The following is a 24417-nucleotide window of genomic DNA, read 5'->3' on the forward strand; positions in this document are numbered from 1 at the left end:
GGGAGGCAAGCTTACACAGAGCTCTTCTTCAGATCTGGGAAATGTAGAAATATTTTTCTCAAACACTGGATCAGTGAAAACATATCTAGCAGGTCTGAGGATCTGGCTTCCCAGACTCTAAGCATCATGTTGAATGAATAATGTCAGTAGGCAGCATAGGGTCCATCCACCTGTTGCTGCTACTGATACCCTGGATATATTTGAACTTTGCCGGTTTATAGAAATTGGCAATGAATATTTTAAACCAAGAGTGTGGAAAGCATAACTCTGTCTTGTCATGAATTCATTTAAGATAATCTCTTTTAGAGAGGGTCATTATTTACACTGAACCTGTAGCATCCCCTCTCCACCCCCTGTGCACCAACAATGCTCCAATACTTAAGCTTCCCAATGTTGCAAATAAGATTTTTATACAAACTGATTAAAGTTCTTAGTTTGATTTATCTCTCTAAGCGAAAATAGTCTGGTAGTTTGCCTTGAAGTTAAAAGAAAAAAACATACTCTGTCAAATCCTATATATTCCTTTTTATGTATTTTGTCATTTCCCCTCTATTAACTCTGTCCTAAGGTTGGAAAGAAGTCTGCACTCTAGCTTCTATTTACATACTGCACTTCAGCTTTGATTTTTTGGTTGCAGCCTGTTAAATTTATTGACTGTAAGTCCCTTGAGCTATTTAAGAGTATATGGCTTACATTGTATATCTTTTGAAAGATGCTACTGGTAGCCTATCTTAATGTGTTTATACTTTCTCCTATATTTTGTACCAGATACAATTTGCCTGACATATTCATTGTTTTGTTTAGTACCAAGAAACCATTTCTTCATTGTAACTATTGTGGGCAATTTTTACTGCATACATTAAGGTTAAGGTTGTTCATTGATACCTAAGGGATTTGGATGCCAAGTGAAAAAAAATTAATGGGAGTTGGATATCCAAATCCCTTAAGCAAATCCATTCGCCTAATAGTGAAAGAAAAATTACTTGACAGTATGACAGACACATTCAATTTACGCTTTGCAATATACTGATGACCTCAAATAGCCTCACAAAATTAGTGACGATCCAGACCTTCCCCATTCTTTAATGCAGAATTGTGCTCCAGAGTCTGTTTTATGCTTCAAACATCTATCTCCTCTGCCCCTCCCCGTCATGGTTGTGAACATAACCTTGAAAATGTGTCTCAAATGCAAACTGATGCAGTGTTGTCTATGTGAAACAACAGCCCTCTTACTGGAGCATACTGTCTTTCATTTCAATGGAATGTAAATGCTGAAATTTAAATATATCAAGTTGAAGATTCAGATTCTTAACAACTTATTAACAATCATTCTAGTAGATACATACAGTTTCTCTGCATATCCCACAATCTCAACAATTCTCCCTAGATGACAAAAGTCCCAGGTGTCCTCAACCCGGCTGCCAAGACAACTCTTCCCTTTGAAAGCTTCTACAATGAAATTATGCTTTTTCAGTAAAACAAACAAAAAAATGTAAATATCTTTTATTTTTGATTTTTATTCATTTTCATTCTTATTTAACTAAACAACTGCAAGAGTCTAAATTTAATGAAGTGCCATGGAATCCGGGGATTTAGACCTACATTTTTCAACCATCTTGCTTGGTGCTTTGAATATACTGCACAAAGGGAATCCGGCTAGGCCTCTAAATATGTACTGATTCAGCTTCATTGTAATTTGCCACAATGGAACAGGAAACAAGTGATCTTCTGACTCAGTACTATGTGCAATATTTATTTTCTAAATGAAGTCTCTGGGCTTGGAGGGTACAAAATATAATCTGGGAAATAAATCCATTCATCCCTAAATTCATGTTGTTGATGAGAAGCTCAGAATTGGCCTGTTGAAACTAAGATTCTGTGTGAAATCCTGGGAGTTTTGTCATTGTCTTCAATAGAGCCAGGACTTCACCATCCGACTTCAGTGAGCTTTAGATCAAGACTAATATTTGTGGTTAATGGTTGGATGTTAATTCATACTTAAAGCTCACCTCCTCCCCACCATAAATAACCAATCAATTCATTGCTCATAATTTGTTATATTGATTTAGACTTGTTTTCGTATGTAGCATCACACTGAAAGACAATGGAGTTACAGAAGAGATGAGTTTGAGCCTATATGTAAGGGGCTAATCCAATGCCCATGGAAGTCAATGAGAAGCCAGACAATCATTTTTACAGGGTTGAGTTATTTATTTTGGTCTTATTTTTATTTTTGGGAGTTGTCCTGAAGCATTCTTAATGGATTTTATCCTGACCCCCATATATTCTAAAAGTGATGCATAATGTTTAGGAAGGAAATGTACCTGGCAAAACAAAAATTATATCCATTTTATCTCTTTCATGGATCCATTCTAAGGCATCAAGAAAGATAATTGCCTTAGATGTATTGTAAATCAATTTATTTTGTCTCTAGCTGCCTCTTGTACCAGAAATTGCAATAAAGCAATTTAACTTTATATGTGTAAAGATTGATTTGGACCTCCTGCATCTTCCATGTAAAGTATATATATGTTTGTATGTAGAATATGTTAGATTTGGCCAAATTCAAGATGACACCTCTAAATTTCAAAGGTAAAATATTCAAAGGTCTATTAATAACAGTCAGCATCACCATAGTGTCTGAGTTCCTCACAAAGAATGATAAAATTATCCTTACCTGCTATAAGGTAGGTGTGGGTCTGGCAGTAGTGTAACCCCCATTTTATAGATGAGAACTGAGGCAGAAAGAGATTAAGGGCCAGATTTTCAAAGGTATTTTGGCACCAAAATATGTAGAAAAGCTTGTTAGGTGCCTAAATTCCTATTGATTTCAATGGGAAGGAGGCAGCTAATATGTGTAGTCGCTTTTGAAAATCCCACCAGGTGTCTATTCCCATCCAGAGGTGCCTAAATACACTTGAAAATCTGGCCTTAAGCAACTTGCTCAAGGTCACTTAAGAAGGATGTGGTAGAGGTGGGAACTAAACTCAAATCTTCTGCATCCATGCCCCAACTATGAGACCATCTCGCTCATAGATATGCATATAGAAAATATATACCAAAAGACATATTCTTATCTCAGTGAACCCCATGATAAGGAAGCCAGAAAACTCCATGCCTGTAGTGAGTGAAACCTCCAAGCACTGTTGAATCCAAGTTTTATGGAGACTGGAGTGATCTCTTTGGATTGTACTTGTTTTCGTGCTGCTCTGCTTGGCCACTTCTACCTACCTACTACCTATCAGCACAGCTTCTTAGGAGCCATCTTTCTAAGGGTTGGGTATCTCTCTGTCCCTCACAAACAAGGAAGAAGGAAAATAATTCAGAGGAAGTTTAACATAGGCATGGGAAAATCCAGGGAGTCAACTAGCTATTGATGCCAGAAATGGCTAGTCTTCTGATTCCTATTTTTAAGTCTCAGACCACATCAAATCCCAGCCGAGGTACAGGGAGATCCTTGAATGGTGGGTGCCATCTCCATACATGGATTCCAGGGGGATGATCCAGACTTAATTAACTATCAATCGCCTATGGTTAGTGCTTTAGACAAATATAGCTGAAAGACCTTATCATAGCCAATAGCATAAAAACTATTCATGAAATAATATGGATTTAAGTTATATCTGTCTCAGATGATTTAGGGGTGGATTGGGCTTATGTTGTACTTGTCAAAGAAATATAATTATCTCTCTCTCTCAGTATTTATAGCCCCATCAACATAATTAGCTTAAGTGAAGCTGTATTTAGTTTGACGATAGCTTCAATTTGCTACAACCTAAATCACTGAAATAAATCAACAATTTACAACCTAGCAAACACTGCAGACTTGCACAAAACCCCCCTTATGCTTGGGAATTGCCAAATGCAGCACAACCACTTGCTTAGTTTCTTCAAGAGCGTTGTGACAATTTCAGATACCAGATATTTTCATTTGCGCAAGCTGAAGACATGTAAAACCGCACAAATAATGACACTGAATGAGGCTTTGATTAGGAGGCAGTGACGTGATCCTGTTCAAATATTAGTGTTTGGTGTGTTTAACATGTTTCACATTTTAAATGATTCAAGCAAGTTACACTGACAAGATTTTTGGTATTGAGGGAAGCACACTTTAATAAAGAAGGGAGCTTGTCAGGGCTTGGTGCCAATCAGCTTCGATCAGCTACGTTGCAAACACATCGGCTGCCCTCATTCTGAGTTGCAAGAAAGAACATGTTTGATATTTTCCACTTTCCTGCTCTATTCTCCTGTGAATTCATATGAGGCAAGTGCTAATTCTCTCTTGGTTCCGACAGTGTATTACTTAAAAATAAAAGAAACATGCCCATTCTTTTTTTCTGGTATGAGCAAATCATAGGCCTACATTTTTTTTTAAAAAGTCTCCACTAATTTTGAGTGCCTCAGTAAGATGAGACATAACAGTGGTGCACTAAATAATGAAAAGGATAGAGGGGGGTAAATTGGGTGTTCATATTTATCCTTCTGCATACTGCAAGAGCAAGGTGAGAGTCAATGAATTTGAAAGATGGCAAGTTAAAAACTAATGAAAGGAAATGCCTTTCTCACATATGCCTCATTAACCTGTGGAACGGGCTTTAAACAGTCATTGGATAAGAAAGGAGGTCATCTCATGGATCAGTAACTAGTTAAGACAGGAGACAAAGGGTAGGAATAAATACTCAGTTTTCAGACTGGAGAGAGGAAAATAGTGGTGCCCCCCAGGGATCAGTACTGGGACTAGTGCAGTTCATCATATTCATAAATAATCTGGAAAAAGGGGTAAACAGTGAGTTGACAAAGTTTTGAAGCTGATACAAAAGTAGTCTACAAAGAGTAATAAAGGGATCTCACAAAACTGGGTGTCTGGGCAAAAAAGTGGCAGATGAAATTCACTGTTGATAAATGCAAAGTAATGCTTGTTGGAAAACATAATCCCAACTATACATAGAAAATGATGAAGTCTAAACTAGCTGTTACCACTCAAGAAAGATTTTGGAGTCATTGTGGATAGTTCTCTGAAAACATCTGCTTAATGTGCAGCAGAAGTAAAAAATCTAATAGAATGTTAGGAGCCATTAAGAAAGGAATAGATAATAAGATAGGATATTTACTAATGTCATTCATATAAACCCATAGTATGCCCACATCTTGACTACTGTATGCAATTCTGATCACCCCACCCCAAAACTATATATTAGAATTGGAAAAAGTATGGAGAAGGACGACAAAAATGTTTAAGGGTATGGAACAGCTTCCCTATGAGGAGAGATTAAAAAGACTGGGACTATTCTGCTTGGAAAAGAGACGACTAAGGCGTGATGTAATAGAGGTGTATAAAACCATGAATGGTGTGGAGAAGGTGAATATGGAAGTGTTATTTACTCCTTCTCATAACACAAGAACTAGGGGTCACCCAATGAAATTAATAGGCAGCAGGTTTAAATCAAACAAAAGGAAATATTTCTTCACACCTTGCACTGTCAGCATGTGGGACTTATTGCCAAGGGATGTTGTGAAGGCCAAAATTATAACTGGGTTCAAAAAAGAATTAGATAAGTTCATGAAAGATATATCCATCAATGGCTATTAGTAAAATGATCAGGAATACAATCCAATACTCTGGGTGTCCCTAAGCCTCTGAGTGCTAGAAGCTGGGACTGGATGACAGTGGATGGATAACTTCATAATTCCTCTGTTCTGTTCATTCCCTTTGAAGCATCTGGCATTGGCCACTGTTGGAAGACAGGATACTGGGCTAGATGGACCATAGGTCTGAGCCAATATGGCCATCTTATCTTCTTAACTCTCTAGCACAGGATGTCATTGCAAGCAAGCTAGACTGGGAAACTGTTTTCCCATTCAATGTATATTTTCGAGAGCAACACTTTTTCCCCATCTTGGACTGGGTTCCTTTTTCATGAATTGAAAAATGGACTCTCTTTTTTTCATTCTAGGTCAATTGAAATGTTTCATTTTGATTTAGACCTCTTTTCTGTCTATAGCTTAAATTTTGAAACAAAAAGTTGTTTTGAACAAAAAAAACAGAATTTTTCTTTTTAAAAGTGTAAAAATAAAACATATTCACAATTTGAAAGCTTTTTTTCTAGACATTTTTTCAAGTTGGGAAATTCATTGAACCTGACTCAGTTTTGTTAAGAGCATTGGTTCCAAGAGAGGTGGGAAATCTGGCAGGACATCAGGCAGACAGGGTGGCCAGTCATCCTGTTTACCTGCAAAAAGTTTTGACACAACACTTTCCAGTGCGATGTGTCAATTCCATTGAATCGGCATTTCCCAACAGAAACTTGTTTCACTGAAAAAAAATTTCAACCAGCAACTGAAAATAGGGGCTTATAATGGGAAGGGTTTGGCACCCTTAATAATGGTGCTACCAACCCTGGCTATAATAACAGTGATGACAAAACTTTTTCTGCTGACAACCTCATTAATCTTTCCATGTATTTCATTAGAAGTTTGCAGAATCTGTGTCATTCCCATACTCCGTTGGAAACAGCAGTGTGATGTGACAAATTCTGTTATAATTTTCTCAGTACTGTCATGATTGTTCCTTCTGCTGACATATGTTCCAGTGGAACCAAGTCAGCAGAAGCAAACATTGCATGCTGTGTCAGTCTATCTGGGAAGGTACTGGGCATCACTACCATGTTCAAGTCTGGTAAAGACTGGCCACTTTACTGGAGTTGCCTCGGTAGTTGTGAAGGAGGAAGCCTTTGTCCTGTTTGAAGCAAAATTTGCAGCAAAGTATAGCATGTGGCTGTAGATCAGTTTATACTCACTGCTGTCAACAGCATCAACGTGCTGTGTGCAAGTGGAGCTAACTTGGTAAACATACACTCCAGTAACAGAAAATAACTGAGTGTTGTTGCTAGGATTAATTAATTAGTGAATGTTTGTAAAGCACTTTGAAGATGAAAAGCAGCATATTAGCATTCAGTGTACAGGAGCCTGTGCTTCCTGCCATAACAGAGAGACGGTGATTAATAACAGTCTTCCCCCTTTCCTGGGCTGTTGGAATTATTTACCTGAACAAAACACAAGACACACCAAAGACGTTGCTACCTTAAGTCCCAGCTCATGTACCTCCTCCGCACCCCACATCACTAAACTGTATTAAGTGAACAAGAGGAAACAATCCAGATCCTTAGCGCTCGACTGACTTCAGTAGAATCAAGCTGATTGACACCAGCACACAGAATCCAAACCACATGCAAACCTCTTCCTATCTATCTGGATCAAAGTCCTTACTACAGGCTCTCTGCTTATCACTGTGATCTTTTAGGGGCTCCTCCCCAGAGAAGATCAGGAGGCTATGTACCTTCTGCTGAGTTAACTGGCAGAGTAACAAGGGCTACATGCCAAGCAACAGTTGATTAACCCTTTTTTGTCCTGGATAAAGATCCACAGTAGATGCATGTGCATAGTGGGTTTTCATTGTAGGGATCAGCATGAGTCATGGTGGTGTTGGTCCAATATACTTCAACAGCTGACACACAAAGGACCAGTGCACCCCCTCACAAGTATTGGGAAGTGAATGTATTATGGAGAGGAACAAAAAGGAGTCTGGTGGCACCTTAAAGACTAACAGATTTATTTGGGCATAAGCTTTCGTGGGTAAAAACCTCACTTCTTCAGATGCATAGAGTGAAAGTTATAGTTACAACCTTGCAAAATATATTTATTCACATTTTTAAAAATGAGGTTTTAGCAGAAACCCAACAAAGCGTCACCCAAGACACAGTATATTATTTAAGGGAAATAGCAGTTAAAAAGAAAAAGACAAAAGCAAGCTCAATTACAATCCTTAAAGAAAATTAAATTTAGAGTTAAACTTCTGAGGTTTTTTTGAGCTACCTGTAGTTTCCTGGAAGTCATTACCTGAAATGAGTTTTGGGAAATCAGGTTAGTATTGACTTAGTCCATAATGGTTGACTGTTGCATTTTTGTTGTTTGTTTGGTTGTTGTTGTAGAAGATTGATTAAATTATTTTGAACAGGTTCCAAATCTATGTCCTTATCTGAGGTCGTCTGTGAATAGACCACTAACACACTCTCTAAAAAAGTATTTCAGAGAGTAAATAATCCCTGAGGCCCGAAGCATGTTGTTGTGCTCATTATAAATGACAAATACATTGAATTTGGTTCCTGGTCTTTAATATACATCTTTTCTTTGTTTATACCACCCACTTTCCTGGGCCAAATGGATAGTTGCTCAGATTTCTGTAAGGCACAATAAAAGGTAATTTTGGCTGTGGTTTAATGAAAGAAACGGTTAGGGATAAATCGAGAGTAATGAGTATTGAGCAACTGTGCTTCAGAGAATGATTTCAGCATTAATCTTCTGCCCCTCTACCTGTCTGACTCTTCTTATTTATTATTTGTACTACAGTAGCATCTAGAGGCCACAAGTAAGACGAGGGCCACATTGTGCAAACAAATGCACTGCACTGTACAAACAAATAGTAAAGGACAGTCCCTGCCACCAAAGAGCTTACAGGAAATATGAACAAGACAGAGAAAGAGTGAGAGAGGAAACATGGAGGTGAAGAGACTTGGGCAAGGTCACCCAGTAGGGCAGTGACAGAGCTGGGAATAGGACCCAATTCTCCTTAGTCCCAGTCCAGTGCCTCAGTGGACCATGCTGCCTCTTGATTAGTTGACTTGCAGTAACTCTCAAAGGCCCCCAATCTGAATCTGGTCCCCATGGTGAGAGCTGTTGTAGGGAGATATGGTCCATTCCCCAAGGAGTTTATGATCTAACAAGGCAATTAGCAAAGAGGGTACAAAATACAGGCAAAGCGACCTGGGCAATGATGGGTGCACATCTCATCAGCACCACTTCTTTTTATTAATTATGAAGAGAAGGGTGAGGGAATGGCAAGAGAGGGTGAGTGAATAGGAGCCAAGGGGAAGGGAGACACTAAGAGGGAGGGACAGAAAGGGAATGGAAATAGGAGTGAAGAGGGAGAGGAGGAAGGATGGAGAGGGGTCACAATGCTGGCATAAGGGGAAAGAGTGTGGCTGGTAGCAGAGGAAGGAAGTTGGTACGAACAACCAGACAGAAAAGTGTCCAATCTTCAAATTGTGACAAGCATTCTGCTACCACTGTGAAGGAATGAGAACGTCCCAACTGGGCCCCTCCCAGCCTTGCTACTGCTGCTTCCAACTTCTGCTGTGGGAAGTCCCTACTACTCCTGGGGCCTGGCTCCACCCCTGAGAGATCCTGATCTGCTTCCATGTGGCTGGGGAGATAGGGTCTGTGAAGTCTGGTGTTTTCTGCCACATGGAGATGGGAGATTTCCCTTCTGGAGTCTAGTTCTATGGGGGCTGGGGTTCCTAGCTGTGCCTCACTATACAATACTGTTGCTGCTCCCATCAGTTAGGAAATCTTTACCTATGACTGGGGCTGGTGTCATGCTTAGGAGGCTATGCTGTGCTTCGTCAGCCTGAGAGACGTGGTCAGGGTGGGGGGAGGTTGCCAGGAACTGATGGCCTCTGAGGTTGTGATTTGGTTCTTCCTATTCTGATTGACCTTTGCTCATACCATATTGGGCATCCATATAGAGATTTAGGGGGTTTAATTAAACAGGAACCCCCTGGGGCTCAGACTAAATATGTAAGTGGAGAACCCCATAGCTATGCTATACTTGTAGCCGTGAGTGCACTACATTCATTGCTTATTGATCTAGTCTTGTTCTAGTGCAACCCAAAGAGGAGGGGAAATTTGTTTCCTAACATTTTCAGCTCTGTAGATGATCCTCTTTAGATCTTTAAGTGAGAGACAAATCCTCCCGAGTCTGCTTCCAAAGCTGATTGAAGCATAAGGAGCGATTTAGTTGAGTTAATGTGGCGAAAAGTAGCAAACCTGTATTAGGTTTTCTGTTGAGCTTTTTATTTATTTATCTTCAGGTTCTGTCTCGGGTAGAGAGAAAATCATGTAATTTAATACCTTAAATTTTAGATGTAATGTCACTTTTTTTGAATTATGCAGGTTTTTTGAACTTGTATAAGGAGGAGGAATATTTTCCTGGTGAATGCGTTGATTTTCTCTGTATTAATCTGAATATATTATTGATAAACTGAATGTAGTGCCGTCTCCCAAACAAGGTGGATACGGACATTTCTCTCTCTTTTTCCAAAGTTGGCTTGGAACACAGTGTTAAATGTAAACGGAATCTCAGTGCAAGGAACAAAGGATATTTCAGTTCGTTAAAAGTTACCTTCCACACATCTCTTCCTACCTTCCACACATCATTTGATTGGTCTTGGGATCAATACAGCTCACATAGTGATAGTAGCTTCCCTGAAGAGCTTATAGTCTAAATCAGGGGTCGGCAACCTCTGGCACGCGTAGCTCCCACTGGCCGCAGTTCGCCATCCCAGGCCAATGGGGGCGGCGGGAAGCGGTGCGGTCGAGGGATGTGCTGGCCGTGGCATCCCACCACCCCTATTGGCCTGGGACGGCGAACCGCAGCCAGTGGGAGCTGCGATCGGCCAAACCTGCCGACGCGGCAGGTAAACAAACTGTCCCGGCCCGCCAGGGGCTTACCCTGGCAAGGTTGCTGACCCCTGGTCTAAATAGACAAGATAGACAAAGGGTAGGAGAAAGGGATGGTACATACAAGCAGAAGATTGGGAACAGGGGCCCATGGAAATACTTACTTAATTTGCAGTCAGAGGTCATGTGCTTAAAGTTAAACATGTGCTGAAGTACCTTGCTCAGGGTCGACAAGACTTATCCAAGATCCCGAAAGGGAGTCTGCGGTAGAGTTGAAAACTGAACCCAGATCTCCCATATCCCTGTCTAGTGCCTTAATCGCAACACAGTCTTTACTTCATCCTTCCACACTACCCTTTGCAGTAGTGGAAACAGTGGGGCAGCAGTTTCAAGAGGTGGATTTTGAGAACTCTTCATTCATAGCCGAGTGAGCATGCATTAAAGCTAATATAATTCCTTATGCTTTAGGTATAAATACAATTTCATTGCCTGTACTAAGGGTGAAGTGTGGTCAATAAATAGCCTAATTCCCTTGCCTTCCATATTGTGCAGTGGTTGTTTTTGTACATACACCGTGACGTTTTATGGCTATGGGGGTTATATAATGGTAAATATCTATGCCACAGTGGTTGCATAGTTGCTTTCCCTGATTTAACTGTATTTTGCACTTGATAGAGTGGAAACCTCATAGTTTTCGGTTCTTTGGCTTCGTTTTCCTTTCCCAAGGTTCTGACTTAATTAGAATCATTGAGCAGAACTGAGCCACATATTTTCTATGGGCAAAGCTACAGGAGGAGATGCATTTCTACATATTGATCTCTCTCAACATCTACATTCCACCAGGAGATGAAACTGGGGACCAAAATGGGGAGAATTAAGAACGCAGGATTCAAGAACTTTCACATATGCTGAGCCCGTTGAGCTCATGAGGTTAGAATGACCTTGGGCCTCCCTGCATTCGGAACTAAATGCAAAACGCATTTCTTCACTTTCCCTCAATGATTTCTTCTCATACACACAGAGATACAAGACCTCCACTCACTCATACAGCAAGCAAATCATAGGGCCCGTTCAAAATTTTCTGTTGAAACTATTTTTGATGGAAAATTGGGTTTTTAAATTAATTGTTGCCAAAAATCACTACTATTTTTTTTTAAATGTGTTTTGTCAAAATTTTCAGGGATAGAGGGTGGGAAAGACACCTTGTGTTCCAACGAGCTGTACTATAAAATGTTCTCGCTGGGAAGACAGGAAAAATGATTGTTTTAATTTTTAATATTTTAATAACTTTAGGTGCTCAGATATTATGGGACCGGGGGGCCATAAACTCCCACCAAAAAAAGTTTTGATTGTATTTTGGTCCTGCTTTGAGCAGGGGGTTGGACTAGATGACCTCCTTTCCAACCCTGATATTCTACGATTCTATGATTGGAATGTTGGTGGTCATATAAGTACCCAAAAAGATGTATGGAAACAACATCATACACAGTATTCCTTTTTTATTACTTGATGACTGCCAACTGTGTGCTCTGCATTATACAAATCATACAGGAAGACACAACCCTACCTCAAAGGAGCTTATGACCCAGGGTTCTGATTGTTTGCCTATATGATGAGTAATCCTTATTCACGTAAGGTTTTCTCGTGACTTCAGTAACTCCAGTAGTCCTCCCCTTTGGAAATAGATATTTATCCCTTCCTTACTCCATCAGGGCTACTCCAGAAAACAACAATTTGCCAGATCAGACTCTTTCAAGGTGGTTGCTTACCATCTAAATAACCTACCACTTTTACTGACAAGTCTCTTGTTGGTGATAGATGTTTTTGTCAGCTGTTAATGATAAATAATTACACATTGTTTCAAGTGTAACTGAAGTCTCTCTCTTAAAGTTCTGTTAGCCCAGGAGGGGACCAGTGAAGCAAAAGGATTGGAAAGAGTTTTGGGAGCAGGAGGGAAGAGGAGGAAGGAGAACACACACACAGTAGGTAGGAAACACCCAACAAAGCCTGTTCTTTAAGGATTCCCATCACAGTTTGCATCCCCAAGGTCTGTGGAGGAGATTTTCATACACGTCCAAATTGTACAGCGACTCCTTTTGTGATTTGCCAACTCTGACTCCTAACCACTTGGCATCTATCCCACTCTTCAGTCCTCACCAAATAAAGGCATCAGACTCCTGAATATCCCATGAACCGTTAATCTGAGAAGGGACCACAGGTTCCCAGGTAATATACTAAATAGCTCATATTTTACTGTCTCTGCAAGTGCCCAGTTGTGAGCTTGTAACACTGATATAACACACACAGCATAAAACACCAACATGTACTGCATAAATACTACTTGGACCCCTCTCGATACAAGCAGGATATAAATGATGATAGTTTAGTTTCTGGTAAAGCTACAGCCTTTTCCTGGGCAGAAAAAGAGAGAGGGTATATTTCAGATGACAAATGTATACTCTGCTGGTGCTCTCTCTTGCTATTTAGTGATTCATTCTGTGACCTTTCCCCATAGCATCTTACTGTTTTATTTCCCCAGACTAAAACCTACGATCATAGCCAAAGCTATTCCTTAGCCTTCTCTCTTCCCTTATCATTTTTCCTTTCCCTGGGGGAAGGCGTCTCTAGTCTGTCTTCTTGTTTTGTGTTATAACCAACAACAGGCCAGGTTCTCGCAGCTAGAGCGGGGCAAATTCTTTGTTGCAGATGTAGCTGCCATTCAAAAACAAAGATATGTGTTTGTGTGATGCCCCCAAATTCTTGTAAAGGGCAATTAACAAGGGGCATGATGAACTTGTCTGAACCAAACAGCATTTCTGAACCTGGACAAATGATCACAAAAGCTATTTTGCCGTATTTAACGCCAGAAGGGTCCCTGGTGATCATTTTGTCTGACCCACACATATCACAGGCCACAGAACTTCACTCAGTAATTCCCGACCTTAGCTTGTGACTGTGCTACAATATATCTTTGAGAAAGGCATCCAGCCTTGAACTTCAACCCACTCTACTTGCAAGGCGCTTTGTGATGGGATAACCCCACCTCCGGTTGCCAAGGGTTTAAATAGGTTACAATGCTTATATTTTATCAATATTTTCTGAATGGACAAGCACTTATTTTGTTAACCCCCTATTCATGTGGCTGCATCACATCTTCAGGATAGCACGAAACAAAAAAAGGCCTTTTAAAATCTTTGGTGACTTTAAAGGAGGTTGGTGAAGTTGACTCTGTTTTGTTTAATTTTGGTGGTTAAGGTGCCACCCAGAAAATTTGGGAAATGATTTTGCTGCTTTTTTTCCCTACATGAAAAAGGCATCGTACATCAATTTCAATGACATTGCCATCTGTGGCTCTTTAGATGACCGCTGAATTTTCGACATTAAAAATCAGGGTGATCTAATTGAAAATCTGTTTGTTTGATCAAGATGAGAGGGTGATTATATTATTATATATTTTAAGCCTGAGGTTTTCCAAGGGGCAAAAGGAATCAAAACCACCCAAGGCAGGATTTTAAAAAGAGCTTAAGGGAGCTAGGCACTGGGGAGAAGATTTTCAAAGGCACAAATGACACTGAACTCCCATTGACTTTCATTGAGAGTTAGGCACCTCATTGCCAGATGTGCCTTTGAATTTCTTCCCCCTTAATTCTTGTTGACTATGGCCAAATTTTTGAAAAATACCAGTCTCATGGTAGGCTCCTAAATTATTTTCAGGTGACAAAGGAGGTTGGGCTTCTAAATCACTTATGCACTTTTGAAAATCCTACATTTTGGTGCCACAACGTGGATTTTGGAAAACGAAAAACTTGAAAATGTTGCTCTAAGCATCTTTGAAAATCTTCCCATAGGTGCCTAAATCCTTTAGGCCACTTTGAAAATTCCAGCCTTAAAACAGATGCCAGTACAATCAGCATCTCATCACGGCTAATAAAATTCAATGGGATTTCAGCAGCAAATTCTCTCGGGCCCTTTAAGAAATCCCATCTTATCACCTTTGTCGGAGGTGTAAGATTGAATAGACTGAATCATGTAGCTCTTGTCAATGAAGTAGGCTGGGTGCTCGTATTATAGGATGTCAGTAATACCTTATGTCTTGTCCTTGGCAATAAAGAAAGTGGCTTTGTAGACTGACTCTTGAAAGAAGAAAAATAGACTTTATTTGATTGTTATGGCAAATGTCAAATCTATTGAATGATGCAGATAATTGTGTAGGCAGTTGAAGTAGAAAATAATATATGATTAATGGCAACTCTATTCGTTAGCTTTCTTGTCTCTCTGTCTGCAGGGTTTCTCTTAGTTGAGAGTGTTTCAAGTGCTATTCTGTCGTTAGAACTAAAACTGGTCCAAAAATACAAGTTTTCAACAAGCACTGGAGGACATTTTTATCCCACCTTAATTAAAAAAAAAAAGCCTATATTACTGAATTCTAAACAATTTAAACCCTTTACAGTCTGCAGTCTCTTTGGGGCAGGGACTGTCTCTTAAGTGTTTGTACAGTGTCTAACACTATGGGGATCCAGTCTCAGTTGGGGCCTTTAGATATCATTGTAATATAAAATAACGAATAGTTCTATTATACTTCCCTCCTCACAGATTGCTTTGTCCTCTGCAAATATCTGACCCTTCCTCAGCATTATTTGAAAGGCGTGAGCCTAAGGTTACTGGTCCCAGTTGCACCTTTTGAATCTGAGGGTAACAGAAATGAGAGATTTTCAAATCATGGAATGTTTTTGTTCTGGGCTGTCAGCCCTAATTGTTGTATAATAGTGGGAACTGGGTAGAGGAACTAGTGTGGGTTTTGAACCTCAGTCTCCAGATAGGATTTGCATACTGACTGCCACCTGGCAGCTTGCTAATAACTTAGTGGGCTGAGTGACTAATGGAACCCTAGCCTTACCAGAGTCACCGCCCTTGGTTGTCCTGATTGGGTGAATCACCGATTGGCCCAGGTGTGCAATTTAAGCCAGAAGGCGGCACAGGAATTTGTCTGAGCAAAGGGGAGATGTCCTGTCCGGCTGCTATTTTGGACCCTGCTTTCTTGCTGCCATGTCCCTGGTTCCTGCTTTGCTCCTGATCCCGGTCCCTGCTCACTGATTTTGGTTCCGACTCTGATCCTTGGCTCGACTCCTGACTCTATCTGGCTCAGACCAAAAGGTCTGACGACCCAAGCCCTTGTCATGACAGAGTCATGATTAGAGTCTGTCACCAGCTGATTGTGTAAATATGAACAAGTAGCAACCTCTCAGTTTACCCGTCCACAAAATGGGGCTACCACAGACCTCCCTCACACAAGTATGATGAGTCTTAGTTTGTTTTTTTGGAAAGTGTTTTGAGCTCCTCAGCTGAAGACACAGTTTGGATTTTTAATATTTGATTGTATCTGTTTTGTATCTTTTAAAATTATATTTTAATTGCTTATTCAGTTCCATCAACATCAGTAGTTGGGGAGGAAGTTATAATTAACATGTGCAAAGTATTACCATGAGACTATAATCCCAAATTTGCTCCTCTCCCCATCATGCCATGGAAGAGAGAGAGAGAGAGAGAGAGTGAAACCATGTGGGAGATGGTATCATTTGGAACAGGCCCAGGTGTTGGCTGGCATCTGGGTGAGGAGGCCCCCCCACCGTGTTCTTGGGCATCTGGGTGAGGAGGCTATGGAACTTGGGGAGGAGGGCTGTTGGTTACACAGGGGCTGTAGCGACGGTCTCTGCTCCTGCTGCCTTTCCTGCAGCTCAACCATACGCTCGAGCATATCAGTTTGATGCTCCAGCAGACGGAGCATTGACTCTTGCCGTCTGTCTGCAAGCTGACGCCACCTATCGTCTTCAGCCCGCCACTTGCTCTTTTCATCCCGCCATTCAGCCCGCCACCTCTCCTCTCGTTCATATTGTGCTTTTCTCATGTCCGACATTGACTGCCTCCACGCATTCTGCTGTGCTCTATCAGCGTGGGAGGACATCTGCAGCTCCGTGAACATATCGTCCCTCGTCCTACGTTTTCTCTTTCTAATGTTCACGAGCCTCTGCGAAGGAGAAACATTTGCAGCTGGTGGAGGAGAAGGGAGAGGTGGTTAAAAAAGACACATTTTAGAGAACAATGGGTACACTCTTTCATTACAAGGTCGCATATTTCGGCTTGCAGGCAGCCATGGTAGGCCACAGTGTTTTGGCTTTTTTAACCTTCTTAACATGCGGGAAAGGTTGCAAACAGCAGCGCATTTCCCATATCAAGGATGAATTGGGTTGTCCATTTAAAATGGGTTTTCAATGTAAAAGGAGGGGCTGCGGTTTCCCGGTTAACATGCGGCACAAACAAGTAAACCCCCCCCCCCACACACACACACGATTCTCTGGGATGATCACTTCACCCCTCCCCTCCACCGCGTGGTTAACAGCGGGGAACATTTCTGTTCAGAAGAGCAGGAACGGGCGCCTCTGAATGTCCCCTTAATAAAATCACCCCATTTCAACCAGGTGACCGTGAATGATATCACTCTCCTGAGGATAACAAAGAGAGATAAGGAATGGATATTGTCTGCATGCCAGCAAACACCGGGACCATACGCTGCCATGCTTTGTTATGCAATGATTCCAGACTACGTGCTACTGGCCTGGCGTGGTAAAGTGTCCTACCATGGCGGACGGGATAAGGCAGCCCTCCCCAGAAACCTTTTGCAAACGCTTTGGGAGTACATAAAGGAGAGCTTTCTGGAGATGTCCCTGGAGGATTTCCGCTCCATCCCCATACACGTTAACAGACTTTTCCAGTAGATGTACTGGCCGCGATTGCCAGGGCAAATTAATCATTAAACACGCTTGCTTTTAAACCATGTGTAATGTTTACAAATATTTACAAAGGTACACTCACCAGAGGTCTCCTGTGTGCCCTGAGGGTCTTGGGTGAGTTCGGGGGTTACTGGTTCCAGGTCCAGGGTCACAAACATATCCTGGCTGTTGGGGAAACCGGTTTCTCCGCTTCCTTGCTGCTGTGAGCTACCTACAGTACCTCCATCCTCATCTTCCTCGTTCCCCGAACCATCTTCCCTGTGTGTTTCTCCAGTGAGAGAGTCATAGCACACGGTTGGGGTAGTGGTGGCTGCACCCCCTAGGATCGCATGCAGCTCCGCGTAGTAGCGGCAAGTTTGTGGCTCTGCCCCGGACCTTCCGTTTGCTTCTCTGGCTTTGTGGTAAGCTTGCCATAGCTCCTTAATTTTCACGCGGCACTGCTGTGTGTCCCTGTTATGGCCTCGGTCCTTCATGGCCTTGGAGATCTTTTCTAATACTTTGCCATTTCTTTTACTGCTACGGAGTTCAGCTATCACTGCTTCATCTCCCCATATGGCGAGCAGATCCCGTACCTCCCGTTCGGTCCATGCTGGAGCTCTTTTGCGATCCTGGGACTCCATCACGGTTACCTGTGCTGATGAGCTCTGCGTGGTCACCTGTGCTCTCCACGCTGAGCAAACAGGAAATGAAATTCAAACATTCGCGGGTCTTTTCCTGTCTACCTGGTCAGTGCATCTGAGTTGAGAGTGCTGTCCAGAGCGGTCACAATGAAGCACTGTGGGATAGCTCCCGGAGGCCAATAACGTCGAATTCCGTCCACACTACCCCAATTCCGACCCGCAAAGGCCGGTTTTATCGCTAATCCCCTCGTCGGAGGTGGTGTAAAGAAACCGGTTTAAAGGACCCTTTAAGTCGAAAGAAAGGGCTTCGTCGTGTGGACGTGTCCAGACTTAATTCGATTTAACGCTGCTAAAGTCGACCTAAACCCGTAGTGTAGACCAGGCCTGAGACTGATAGGATTTAGGCCAAGATCCTTCTATGAAATCTGATTTACTGGCCCTTCATCTTTAGGATTTTGATAAAATGCTGAGTCTGGTGCATCAACTGCTCCCCTTGTTCCCGAAAGCCACTACAGTATTAGAGCGCCAATGATGAACCATCCTTATCTAAGAAACTGAGCTGCTTCTGTCACAATAGTGAAGCATCATATGACGTAGAGATGGAAAAGCAGTATCAGCAATCCCAAGCATTCAAATGTCAGGAGTCAGGCCCCCAAAATTATGATATTGCTTTAAAAAACTCAATTTTAAGAATATCATGATATTTGCCTTCTGGTTGTTGGGCTTAATTTGTGCTAGGGCTTGCCAGGTGTGTTAGTTCATAGCCCCAACACCTCTTTCAATTATGAAAGTAAAAACCTTGCTTGAGCCCTAGCACCTCTTTCAGTACAAATTAAGCACTGGTTTGTGGGTATGAGCCTTTCTCCAATCCATGGGGGCTAGGACTCTACTTTTTAATTATTTAATTAAAGCTAGGATTTTCCTATAATCACATGACTCCAGGAACTGGGTCTTCAGAAAAGCACACTAAATATTGTGTGCGTTATTTATTATGTTTGTATTTCAGTATTGCATAAAGGCCCTTGCCATGGAGCAGGACCCCCCTGTGCTGTGCAAACACAGAATAACAACAAAAATTCCCTGTCCCAAATTTGGCAACATTAGAAAAGTCCTGCACATATTTATTACATTCATTTAGTGGATCTCCCTGTTAATGCAAGCTTGTACATTTTGATACAGGAAAATACTATATTTTCTAGTGCGTTTTTTCCCCACTTTTAAATGCCGCAATCAATTAGCAAATAAAAGTTTCCCAAGAGATTTAAATAAGTGAGAATGTTTTGGATGTTTCATAATGAAAAAAGGCTGCAGCTGAATCAATATTTCCCCTCTTTTGGCCCTTTGTATGTTAATTCATTTTCTAGCTTTTCCTAATACCAATTACTTTCCAGAGCTGCCTTCAATAATACAAAAAGGGTTTAAGGGAAGTTTCCCCCCACTTTTCTCCTGAACATGTGATGAGAAACTGAATACCACCTTAAGGAAACAAATGTCAGAAAGATCTTTTTGGGGGGGAGGGAGAGGAGGGGATATCGAAACAGCTGCTGAGTCATTGCTCATTTTAGGAGCCTTCAGTAACCCAGAAAGCTTTTCAAAGTCAAGCCAGTAGCTCTGCAGCCGTGGCACGTCTGCCTTGGCTATCATCAGAAAGCTTCCTGACAAATCTTTTTTGGGGAAACAAGACAATTAAGAAACTGACTTTAGATGGAGAGCTGTTAACTTGAGCACTGAGCACAGAAGAACAGGTAACTTGTAAATGTCACGCTCAGACCAGATATTTATTAGTTTAAACTGACACACTTTAGCTTTCCAGTAAGTAGTGAGAAAATATGCCCTATCGCTTGAGATGTTTAAAACTGCAGTGAATTGGACAAAGCACTAGAAAATGTATTCTCTAAGCTAATTCTCCTGTACAGGCAAAAGGAGAGGGGGAAATGAAGTATTCAGTCCCCGTTCCCTCCAGCCCCCCTCCCCGCTGATCACTGGGCTGCTATCATTCCTATTTTACAGTTAGCTCGGTTTGTGGAAGGCTAGAGAGTATTTGGCCAAACCAACTTGTCCAGTATCTACAGGAATGATGCTCTAGTGATAGGGTGCCAGCCCTGGGTTTAGAAGACCTAAGTTCAATTCCCTGCTCTGCCTCAGGCATTCTGCATGACTTTGAGTAAGTCATTTAATCTTTCTGCGCCTCTGTTCCCCATCAATAAAACATACTTCCCTACCTCACAAGCGTATTGTATTTATCCTCGCATTAAAGATTGTGTCATGCTCAGATACGACAGTGTGAGGGGCTGTAAATGTTTATCTAAATCGTTAGCAAAAGCTCAGACTATCGACAAGAGCTTGAGCTGGCGTAAATTGGCATGACTCCATTTACTTCTGCTGATTTACATAACCTGGGGATGCAGCCCTTCATATCTGCTGCTCAGACCTTAATATGAATGCAGAGAGTTTCACCAAACACAAGAAATAGCGGGCTCTTACTTGAAATAGTGGCCACGGCCATTCACCTTCTTTCTTTCATTTTGTTGGTGAGTCTGAGTTTTGTAACTCTTTTTCATTGTATTGTGCTTTGAGCCAGGAGCCTGCCCAAGGGATCTGAGGAGATTAAAATTCACTGACACATGTAGCTCCCTTACAGGGAGAGAAATAAGATTGCATAGCGCCATGTTTATGTTGATAACTTCTCCTTGTGGTAGTTAATGTTGTCAGGTTTGCTTGATGTGAAACAGGGAAAATGAAATGCGAATAAGAAGCGTAGAACTTTCAAACACACCTTTCCCCTTTGACTTAATGTTTAGGGTAGGCGACTTGGCCCTGATTCAACATATGCGCAGGCATGTGCCTGCCTTGAAGCTGGTGAGAAGTTCACTGACTGCTCATCTGCCTACAATTAGGTATGTGCTAAAGTACCTTGACCTTTAGTTTTATCATAGCTTGGGAGGGAGGGAGGGAGAAAAATGAAATGTGATGCAGTCTACCCAGAAATAAAGTACTTTTCAAGAACAAAGGTGACGTTTCTTCTTGTTAGTTTAATAACTACAGAATGTGTATCAAGAGAATAGGCGGTGTCATAGAATGATTCATAGTCTCTAGAGAGGAAAAAGACTCACGGGTCATTTGTCAGTGGTCTGATCTATGACTCTTTATTAGAAAAACACCTATACATCTGTATAGAAAATCTCATTCAAATAAAACAATTAAACATAAATACATGAATCAACGTACCAAAACGACAGCTATGATCTTCTCTGGATTAAGGTGCTGCTCTTGAACCATATATAGAGCTCCCATTAGTTATCAGCAGGAGTTGCATACACAGATTTCAGTAGGATTTGCATCAGGTCCTAATTTCAGACCAAAGTGAAATTAAGAAGCAAACCCACTCAGAACAAAAGCATAAAATGCCAGGGTTAAGGATTATTTTTGAATCTCCTCTTTAGTTTTTACATTTTAGCCATTTCATTTCAACATTTGATGTTGTTTTTAATGGAATTCGTGAACCAAGTTCTCAAATATTTTGGCCTTAATAGAACCTCCTAACCTTGTCTTTGGATGTGGATAGAGGCATGTAGGCAAGCTTAATAAAAGTATTTACATTTTTAAGAGATGATATAGGTATGCTGAGTGTTCTACTAAAGTCTCTTGTTTGAAAATTGACTCCCTCTATGTGAATATGATTTATGCTCCATAAAATAATGTCTTACAGTTTTCTTTTTAGTCTACATAATCACTGTATTATTAGCCTGGGGCAATCTCTCTGTTTGTCCTCTCAATCAGTGAAATTTCTTGATGTCAATGCTTATCTCAAGTGAAAATGAAGTGAGAATTTTTGGTTCCTGAAGAAAACAGATCTTTTATAGAAGAGAGTGAGTCTCAAAAGTTTTATAGCTTCAGCTACTTCTAGATAGGCACACACAAGCTTGGAGGCTTGTTCAAAGCTTTTCTGTTACGTAAAACTGGGCTGAAGATGTCACAGAAATAGGTTTGTTCCTCGTACTTATTGTTTCTGGATAGGCTGGAAACACCCCCTGAGCAACTTCTTGTAGTTTTTGGTACATGTGTGTACAGCGTCTAGCACAATGGGGTTCTGATCCTTGTTTCAGGTTCCTAGATCCTACCCTAATAAATAATTATCCTTATTTTAGCATTTCTGCTTCTGATCCTGAGTGGAACCACTGAAGGATGAGGCATGTGGAAATGGGATAGTGATGATTTTTAAAAAAGCTTCTATCTTTTCTCAACAACAAAAAAGACTTGCTTAGTAGGGCCGGGCAAGATTTGGTCTTGGGTTCTTCAAGCTATCTCATCCATCCTTAATCTGAAATTGCTTTCATATCTGAACCTTCAAAGAAATCCAAAGAGAGACTGGAGGGACCACACTGTGGCCAGTTCATTCATCAGCAAAACACTTTCCCACATGTTGAGTGCAGAGAGCTGACCACAGAAGTATGCTGCATTTTGTTCATTGTGAAGCATGAACAGGAGAATCACAGGAAAACAGCTATTATCCCCAAATAATCTTCAACTAAGTTGACATGGCTAAGAAATAACTTTGAAAGACCTTTGGGAATGTAACACCTTAACCTCTGCCCACCAAACTGCTAGATCAGAAAAGAAATGTGCATAACTACTCTTTAAATTCCATCTTCCCATAAAAACAGTGCTATAAAATGTGTGGTATATGGCAATCTGAGGCTGGATTATTGTGTGACCTAACCATTATATGAACAAAAGAGGGGGGGAAAATTGCACAACAGTTCCATAAATTCCATCTATCCATGAAATAACGTATTTGCATTTCCATTATACGGAATAGTCTATCTTCTGACTTACCAAGCCCATGGTATTTTATTTATTTAAGCGGGATGTTTTGCTTTTTACTGTATGAACAGCTAGGGGAAAAATAGGATCCAATAATATGGACATTTCACAGTAAATAAATTGCCCTAATACAAAAATATAAAAGGAGTGCTCATCAGCTTTTCTAGGACAAGTTCTGTTCTAGAACTACGCACCCAGCCTTTTCAACTCTCACGAAACAAAAGTTACATTTTTCTTAAATGAAATAATACAAACATCTTACAGGATTTCCACTTTGGGTTTTATATACTCACTTATCCCCATGGAAAAGGGTTTCATGCTCAATTGGCTGTTCGCCTGCAGAATATTTCTATTGTTCTGTTTCATGTGGATTCTCAGCAGTGCAACCCCCAAATTGTAAAGTGTTTCTGGGGGTCAAGGCTAGGGTTTGAGTAAGGAAATAGAATTGCATGCCAATCACATGCGCTTGGAGGGAAAGAAATGGGGAGAAAGCTAAAAAGCCTTCTCTGCAGTAAGGTTTTGCAAAGTCTACAAATCCTTGTGGAATATTCCATTGTGTAGGACCTCCAAAAGTCTGTAGAGTCTGGTGGAGTTCTTAGCAAGGGCTTAGCCTCTTTTGTTTACAGTGGAGGGTACAGTATTGGTCCCATATTGATAGCCAAAGGACCATAAAAGTCATATTTCTAGTGGAAGGAGCTGGGAGTTGCTCCCTCCCCATTCATTGGCTACCACCTCCGAGTTGCAAACTTGAGCTGTCAGCACTGAGAAGGTAGAACTGGCTCCTCGGTCTCTCACCAGCAAGGGGTGCAGTGCTGCCCTCTTTCTGTGCATCACACAGCTGACTTCTGCCTGCCTTTCTCACCATCAGCTCCTATATCCCTTCTCTCTACGTGTGATTCAGATCATAGAGATAAGACAATAACCGGCTTCTGCACCACCACTGGCAGCAGCAGACATCACACCACTACCCCCACCAGCACCCCCTTTTAAAGCACTGGTGATATTGGGGGAGAAGGGATGAACACCAGGACAAGATCCTCTTATGACATGGGAAGAGACTGAAAACCCAATGAGGAAAAAGAGACTCTAAATAGGCAATTGGATGGTGAGGAAGAGAGACTGGAAATAGAGGGAGATATGGGTCAAACCAATAGGGGACATTCCAAAGGTGGAAGAAAGATCCCAGGGGAGAAATTCTAGGGTGAGAGAGTCCAAGAGGAGAGGAAAGAGATTCAAGGAGTGAAATCCTGCCTTCTGTGAAGTCAATGGGACTTCACCCCAGAAGTTGGGAGGTAGTCTTAACCTTAAAAGCATATTTCAGAAAGCTGTTTTGGTTCAGATAAATTACTTGGAACCCTTTTATTTCTACAGAAAGGATTCATTTACACTATATTGGTCTCACTGCATTGGTAACCACCACTATATTGTGTTTTCATTCACTTAGATGTGATCCAAGTAGATCTTGCACAAAACACTCACTCCTTCTCTTGAATGTAAATTATTCTTAGCCTGGAAAGTTGTCATAAAATTAAATTCTACCTTGAATTTTGCTGCTGCTTTGCTTCCAAGAAGTATGAAGCTCTGATTTTCCCTCCCCTCATCTAATCAGTGTAATTGGCAGCACACACTACAATTGTGTGTGTGTGAACCAGCAGACTATGATGCAATTT

General features: G+C 41.2%; 1 protein-coding gene and 1 long non-coding RNA gene across 2 annotated transcripts in view; one reads left to right on the forward strand and one right to left on the reverse strand.

Annotated features, from left to right (window-relative positions):
- The window catches only part of LOC101932652 (uncharacterized), a 186395-nt gene that overhangs the window by 154553 nt on the left and 7425 nt on the right, over positions 1-24417 (forward strand). The window lies entirely within an intron of this gene.
- Positions 16088-18308, reverse strand: LOC135973607 (uncharacterized). The gene is made up of 2 exons (XM_065557433.1): positions 17386-18308; positions 16088-16563 (listed from the first exon to the last, which is right to left on the reverse strand). Exons 1-2 carry the CDS (start codon positions 17921-17923, stop codon positions 16088-16090), a joined length of 1014 nt encoding a protein of 337 aa, XP_065413505.1. The 5' UTR covers positions 17924-18308.

The sequence above is a fragment of the Chrysemys picta genome, chromosome 9 (assembly GCF_011386835.1).
Source record: "Chrysemys picta bellii isolate R12L10 chromosome 9, ASM1138683v2, whole genome shotgun sequence".
Classification (NCBI taxonomy): Eukaryota; Metazoa; Chordata; order Testudines; family Emydidae; genus Chrysemys; species Chrysemys picta.